The sequence below is a fragment of the Triticum dicoccoides genome, chromosome 2A (genome assembly GCF_002162155.2).
Source record: "Triticum dicoccoides isolate Atlit2015 ecotype Zavitan chromosome 2A, WEW_v2.0, whole genome shotgun sequence".
NCBI lineage: Eukaryota > Viridiplantae > Streptophyta > Magnoliopsida > Poales > Poaceae > Triticum > Triticum dicoccoides.
In genome coordinates this window covers 705321122-705329099 of record NC_041382.1, presented here as the reverse complement: position 1 = coordinate 705329099, position 7978 = coordinate 705321122, and the positions used below count along the sequence as shown (strand labels likewise).

General features: G+C 48.2%; 1 protein-coding gene across 1 annotated transcript; it reads left to right on the top strand.

Annotated features, from left to right (window-relative positions):
* Nucleotides 1-5165: 5165 nt before the first annotated feature.
* On the top strand, nucleotides 5166-6974 carry LOC119356420 (probable purine permease 11). Its single transcript, XM_037623376.1, has 2 exons — nucleotides 5166-5450; nucleotides 5548-6974. The coding sequence occupies exons 1-2, from the start codon at nucleotides 5414-5416 to the stop codon at nucleotides 6672-6674; spliced, it is 1164 nt and encodes a 387-aa protein (XP_037479273.1). The 5' UTR covers nucleotides 5166-5413; the 3' UTR covers nucleotides 6675-6974.
* The last annotated feature ends 1004 nt before the right edge of the window (nucleotides 6975-7978 follow it).

The following is a 7978-nucleotide window of genomic DNA, read 5'->3' as shown; positions in this document are numbered from 1 at the left end:
AAGCTCCATGTTGATGGATCTTTGGGCTCACTCGTTTTTGAAAAGTTTGAGACATGCGAACCATGTCTGTTGGTGTATATGCATGAAGAAACTCCATGCAAATGGACCGTTTGGACTCACTTGATTTTGAATCACTTGAGACATGCAAATCATACCACATGGGCAAGCTGACTGAAAGCCTCGTTTTCAGTAAAATGGAACTAGAAAGCAACTTGTTGGAAGTAATACATTTTGATGTGTGCAGTCCAATGAGTGTTGAGGCGAGTAGTGGATATCGTTATGTTCTTAATTCATAGATGATTTGAGTAGATGTTGAGTATATTTACTTGATGAATCACGAGTCTGAATTATTGAAAAGTTCAAGTAATTTCAGGGTGAAGGTGAGAGATCGTCGTGACAAGAGGATAAAATATCTATGATATGATCATAGAGATGAATATCTAAATTACGAGTTTGGCACAGAATTAAGACATTGTGGAAATTGTTTCACAACTAATACAGCCTGGAACACCATAGTGTGATGGTGTGTCCGAACATCATAACTGCACCCTATTGGATATGATGCATACCATGATGTCTCTTATAGAATTACCACGATAGTTTATGGGTTAGGCATTAGAGACAATCACATTCACTTTAAATAGGGCACCACGTAATTCTGATGAGATGACACCGTATGTACTATGGTTTAGAGAAACCAAGCTGTCATTTCTTAAAAGTTTGGGGCTGCGACGCTTATGTGAAAAAGTTTCAGGCTGATAAGCTTGAACCCAAAGCGGATAAATGCATCTTCATAGGACACCCAAAACAGTTGGGTATACCTCCTGTCTCAGATCCGAAAGCAATAAGGGATTGTTTCTAGAATCGGGTCCTTTCTCGAGGAAAAGTTTCTCTCGAAAGAATTGAGTGGGAGGATGGTGGAGACTTGATGAGGTTATTGAACCGTCTCTTCAACTAGTGTGTGGCAGGGCACAGGGAGTTGTTCCTGTGGCACCTACACCAATTGAAGTGGAAGCTTATGATAGTGATCATGAAACTTCAGATTAAGTCACTACCAAACCTCGTGGGATGACAAGGATGCATACTACTTCAGAGTGGTACGTAATCCTGTCTTGGAAGTCATGTTGCTAGACAACAATGAACCTACGAGCTATGGAGAAGCGATGGTGGGCCCGGATTTCGATAAATGGCTCGAGGCCATAAAATTCGAGAGAGGATCCATGTATTAAAACAAAGTGTAGACTTTGGCAGAACGGCTCGATGGTCGTAAGGCTGTTGAGTACAGATGGATTTTAAAAGGAAGACGGACAATGATGGTAAGTATCACCATTAAGAAAGCTCGACTTGTCGTTAAGATGTTTTCTGACAAGTTCAAGGAGTTGACTACGATGAGACTTTCTCACTCGTAGCGATGCTAAGAGTCTATTGGAATTATATTAGCGATTACTGCATTATTTATAAAATCTTGCAGATAGGATGTCAAAAAACATTGTTTTCTCAATGATTTTCTTGAGGAAAGGTTGTATGTGATACAACCGGAAGGTTTTGTCAATCCTGAAAAATGCTAATAAGTATGCAAAGCTCCAGCAATCCTTCTAAGGACTGGAGTAAGCATCTCGGAGTTGGAATGTATGCTTTGATGATGATCAAAGATTTTGGGTTTATACAAAGTTTATGAGAAACTTGTATTTCCAAAGAAGTGAGTGGGAGCACTATAGAATTTCCGATGAGTATGTGTTGTTAACATGTTGTTGATCGGAAATGATGTAGAATTTCTGGAAAGCATGCAGAGTTATTTGAAAAGTGTTTCTCAATGGAAAGCCTGGATTAAGCTACTTGAACATTGAGCATCAAGATCTATAAGGATAGATCAAAACGCTTAATGGTACTTTCAAATGAGCACATACCTTGACATGATCTTGAAGGTGTTCAAGATGGATCAGCCAAAGAAGGAGTTCTTGCCTGAGTTGTAAGGATGAAGTTAAGACTTAAAGCTCGACCACGGTAGAAGAAAGAGGAAGGACGAAGGTCGTCCCCTGTGCTTTTGTCATAGGCTCTATACGGTATGCCATGCTGAGTACCGCACCTGATGTGTGCCTTGCCATATATCTGGCAAGAGGGTATAAAGGTGATCTAGGAGTAGATCACCAGATAGCGGTCTAAATTATCCTTAGAGGAATAAGGATATGTTTCTCGGTTATGGAGGTGATAAAGAGTTCGACGTAAAGAGTTACGTCGATGCAAGCTTAACACCTATCCGGATAGCTCTGAGTAGAGATACCGGATACGTATAATGGGGCAACAATTTAGAATAGCTCCAAGTAGAACAGTTATTTGAAATGGCTCCAAATGTGGCGTAGTAGTTGCATCTACAAGATGACATAGAGATTTGCGAAGTACATACGGATCTGAATGTTGCAGACCCGTTGACTGAAACCTCTCTCATAAGCAAACCCAGAACTCTTTGGGTGTTAGTCACATGGGGATGTGACCTTGAGTGTTAATCACATATCGATGTGAACTGGATTACTGACTCTAGTGCAAGTGGGAGACTGTTGGAAATATGCCCTAGAGGCAATAATAAATTGGTTATTATTATATTTCCTTGTTCATGATAATCGTTTATTATCCATGCTAGAATTGTATTGATAGGAAACTCAGATACATGTGTGGATACATAGACAACACCATGTCCCTAGTAAGCCTCTAGTTGACTAGCTCGTTGATCAATAGATGGTTACGGTTTCCTGACCATGGACATTGGATGTCGTTGATAACGGGATCACATCATTAGGAGAATGATGTGATGGACAAGACCCAATCCTAAGCATAGCACAAGATCGTGTAGTTCGCATGCTAAAGCTTTTCTAATGTCAAGTATCATTTCCTTAGACCATGAGATTGTGCAACTCCCGGATACCGTAGGAACACTTTGGGTGTGCCAAACGTCACAATGTAACTGGGTGGTTATAAAGGTACACTACAGGTATCTCCGAAAGTGTCTGTTGGGTTGGCACGAATCGAGACTGGGATTTGTCACTCCGTGTAAATGGAGAGGTATCTCTGGGCCCACTCGGTAGGACATCATCATAATGTGCACAATGTGATCAAGGAGTTGATCACGGGATGATGTGTTACGGAACGAGTAAAGAGACTTACCGGTAACGAGATTGAACAAGGTATCGGGATACCGACGATCGAATCTCGGGCAAGTATCGTACCGCTAGACAAAGGGAATTGTATACGGGATTGATTAAGTCCTTGACATCGTGGTTCATCCGATGAGATCATCGTGGAACATGTGGGAGCCAACATGGGTATCCAGATCCCGCTGTTGGTTATTGACCGAAGAGTTATCTCGGTCATGTCTACATGGTTCCCGAACCCGTAGGGTCTACACACTTAAGGTTCGATGACGCTAGGGTTATAAGGATAGATATACGTGGTTACCAAATGTTGTTCGGAGTCCCGGATGAGATCTCGGATGTCACGAGGAGTTCCGGAATGGTCCGGAGGTAAAGATTTATATATGGGAAGTCCTGTTTTGATCACCGGAAAGGTTTCAGGGTTTATCGGTAACGTACCGGGACCACCGGGAGGGTCCCGGGGGTCCACCAAGTGGGGCCAGAAGCCCCGGAGGGCCGCATGGGCCAAGTGTGGGAGGGGACCAGCCCCAGGTGGGCTGGTGCGCCCCCCCCCCAAGGGCCCAAGGCGCCTAAGGGGAGGAAAGGGGGCAAACCCTAAGGGCAAATGGGCCTTAGGGCCCATGCCTGGTGCGCCTCCCTCTCCCCTCCACCTGGCCGCCACCCAGATGGGATCTGGGGGCTGCCACCACCCCTAGGGAGGGAACCCTAGGTGGGGGCGCAGCCCCTCCCCCCTATATATACTTGAGGTTTGGGCTGCCCAAGACACACGAGTTCCTCTCCTTCTTGGCGCAGCCCTACCCCTCTCCCTCCTCGTCTCTTGCGGTGCTTGGCGAAGCCCTGCTGGAGTACCACGCTCCTCCACCACCACCACGCCGTTGTGCTGCTGCTGGATGGGGTCTTCCTCAACCTCTCCCTCTCTTCTTGCTGGATCAAGGCATGGGAGACGTCACCGGGCTGTACGTGTGTTGAACGCGGAGGTGCCGTCCGTTCGGCACTAGGATCTCCGGTGATTTGGATCACGACGAGTACGACTCCTTCAACCCTGTTCTCTTGAACGCTTCCGCTTAGCGATCTACAAGGGTATGTAGATGCACTCTCCTTCCCCTCGTTGCTGGTTTCTCCATAGATAGATCTTGGTGACACGTAGGAAAATTTTGGATTTCTGCTACGTTCACCAACACCAGCAGCTGCTGGGCCAGGGGTGGGGCTGGTCCTGCACTGCTCCGGAGATGGCCGCCGGCGTGGGCGTGAACTAGTGCCCCACTCCGCCGCGGTGACAGGAGCGGGAGGCGTCGCCACAGGAGGAGGTGGTGCCGGCACCTCCGGCCGTCCAGCCCGCCCCCGTCTACCACGCATCGCCGGCCCACCTGTGGACGCCGCCGGCCTACGTCGACCTCGTCAGCGACGACGACGACACCGGCGGCCAGTAAAGACGGCGACTGCCACGGCATCGACGGGCGTGGCAGGAGCGCGCAGGAGGCGTTTTTTTATTTTGTTTTTATATGTTAATTATGAAACTGGGCCTTTTAAGTGGCCGTGGAAACTAGGCCATTTTGTGGCCGACCCCTATATATGTTTTATGTTTTTTAAATGTGTTTATTTACTTTTTTAGTTATTTCATTTTAGTTTTTATATTTTTTTTATTCACGTCCACCCCGAACACGATTTATGGTGCGGCCGCGCGGTGGGCGTACGTACGATCCATCTGACAAAGCCAGACACGGGCGAACCCATCGGCGCCTCAAAGGGACAAAATCCGGTCAATCCGGACTTCCGTTTGGGGCCGCGTGATGGAGTTGGCCTCACATGCCTGACCATCACAAGTGGTCACGATCACCTGGGGAGAGCAAAATCTCGCATACTTAGATTTGAAATTGAGATACTGTAAGATATCGTTAAACTAGAGATATTTTTTGATTCTCGTGTGGATTCACCAAACGATCAACGGCTCCATTGCTCAACGCTGGCGCCGTCTGGATTCTTTTTCCTCCAAGAGGCAGAGGCGTCGCGCAACGGTGCGGTGCTGAGCTAAGTCAAGCTAATGTTGACCGCAGATTTAGACCCTAGCTAGCTAGCTAGCGCCATTGTTGTCCCCCTTATTACTCGATCGACGGTGGTCTCCGATTTCAACGAGAGGAGGACGAAGACGACACGCATCCGTGCGCAATTGGATCAGATTAGGATTATTCCCCTGCTCCAGCTGCTATCTTGCTGCACATCCTTTTCGGCACTTCGGGTTTGCAGGATACAGAGAACTCTCTGCGGATATGGGCGATGCGGGTGAAATTCATCTTCAGATTGCAGGTCCCTCTCGCCCTCATCTTGAATTCTTGATGCTGGAATTTTCTTGTGGTTGTAGGCCGCTGGATCCATTTGCCGGACTAATCGGCCGGCGATGCAGGTACACGAGGCGAAGAAGAAGCTCAAGGCGTAGCTGGCAATGGCACGTCCCCGGCGCCAACGTCGGTGTCGGAGCGCGTACAATGGTGGGCGGTGGTGCTCGTCAACGTCGTGCTCGTGCTCGCCGGGCAGAGCGTGGCGAACCTCCTCGGCAGGATCTACTACGACCAGGGCGGCGGCAGCTTGTGGATCGCCACGGTGGTTCAGTCCTGCGGCACGCCGCTCGCCATCCCGCTGCTCCTCTACTTCCGGCGCCGCCCAAAGGCCACCGCGACCGCGGTGACGCGCCCGCCGCTCCTCAAGATCTCGGCCATCTACGCCGGCCTGGGGGTCCTCCTCGCCGGCGACAACCTGATGTACTCCTACGCGCTGCTCTACCTGCCGCTGTCGACCTACTCGCTCGTCTGCGCGACGCAGCTCTCCTTCAACGCCGTCTTCTCCTACTTCCTCAACAAGCAGAGGTTCACCGCGCTCATCCTCAACTCCGTCGTGCTGCTCACCTTCTCCGCGGCGCTGGTCGGTGTCAGCCACGGCTCGGACGGGACCAACAGCAGCGTCCCGCCGGGGAAGTTCCCGCTGGGGTTCGCGCTGACGCTGACGGCGTCGGCGCTCTTCTCCCTCATCCTGTCCCTGATGCAGCTGACATTCGACAAGGTGCTCAGGAGCGACACCTTCCACGACGTGATGGAGATGCAGTTCTGGAGCAACACCGCCGCGGCCGTGGTGTCGGTGGCTGGGTTGTTCATCTCCGGGGAGTGGAGCGCCCTGCACGGCGAGATGGACGGGTACAGGCAGGGCAGGGTGGCCTACGGGATGACGCTGGCCTGGACGGCCATATCGTGGCAGCTGACCACCATGGGCCTGATGGGGCTCGTCGCGGCCGTGTCGTCGCTCTTCACCAACGTGATCAGCACTGTGGGGCTGCCGCTGTCGCCCATCATCGCCGTCATCTTCCTCGGCGACCGGATGGACGGGGTGAAGGTGCTGGCCATGCTCGTTGCCGTCTGGGGCTTCTTGTCCTACATCTACCAGCACTACCTTGATGATGCCAAGGTCAAGAAGATACTAGCTGAGAGATCAGCCGACGACGATGACCAACACCGGACTGTAAAACTCGCTACAGAGTGAACAAAATTCGAGCTGAAACTAGAAGAACAGAGCATTTTCGGGACAGGATAGGACTTCCTATCGCTGCCCACTCTATGATGTGACGTGGCATCTTTTGGTTGGTTATGATCGCAGGCTTCACATCGAAATTCAGGGGCGTGTGTGTGGGCGATTAGGGGGGATTTATGTATGTATGCCGTGCCGCTAAATGGCCTTGCTTTAGGCTTGCTGTAGCCTTTTCAGCATGATACCGTGCTGCTAAATGGTCTCATGTATAAATGTGTCGCTATAACTAATTTGAAGGTCCGCCGCTAGTTAAAACACTAATGTATGGAGTGGGGCATTTTGGAGGCCGAGCTCCATGGACATCATTATTTTTAATTTTTTGAAAATCTCATTTTGAAGTTTCAAAAAAGTCACACATGTTTGTACGGATGTACAGTATATTATGTGTGTGTAAAAATTGAAGATAATATGCATTATGATCCAAGCTAAACAAAAAAGACAAATTCATGCATTTTTTATAGTGAACAGTGCACATACTCTTAATCATTTCAAAATCGCAATTTTCTCTTTTTTGTGTTGCTCTCATCATAATGTATATCATCATCAATTTTTACAGACATGTATTGTACATCCGTATCAACACGTGTGATTTTTTTAAGAATTTTTTAAACTTCACACTGAGATTTTTTAATTTTGAAAATAAAGGACTTCATGGAGCTCAGCCTCCGTTTAGCATTTCCGTGATGTATGCTCTATCATACTGTACTTTTTAAATAGACTAGTAAACAAGCTCGTCCGTTGCAATGGAAAAAACCCCACCACCCGACATATCTCATCCACAGTTTATTATATCTGCCTTCACTCTGTTATCTATAGCTCTTTGGCGTACATGCATTTTCTCTGCAACACAAATATTCTTGTTCCATTGTTCAATCTTTTGCATATAGTTGGACCATAAGTGACAAAGTTTGAGAGGAGTTTTGTAAGCGGGTGGATGCATGAGTTGTATGAGCTGGTAAGAAATGCAGGGGAGTGCTGCTACACACACGGCGGATTTTGGAAGATTTTAGCATGATTATACACATCAAGTCGTCCATGCGTAGAGTATGTAAGCATTTTGTGTAGCTCGGCCAGTCACTGTCGTCTAACCCGAAGTTCTGAATGCAGGGTAGCCAACCTAGTGGCGTCTCACCTCCTCGGGGCAAAAACTATATTTTTTAAAGGAGAATTGCCCCCAGGACTCTGCATCATATGCAACCATATTATCAAAAAAAGCCTGCAAAAAATACGAAGTGTGGTACAAAGTCTTGAAAAAGAAA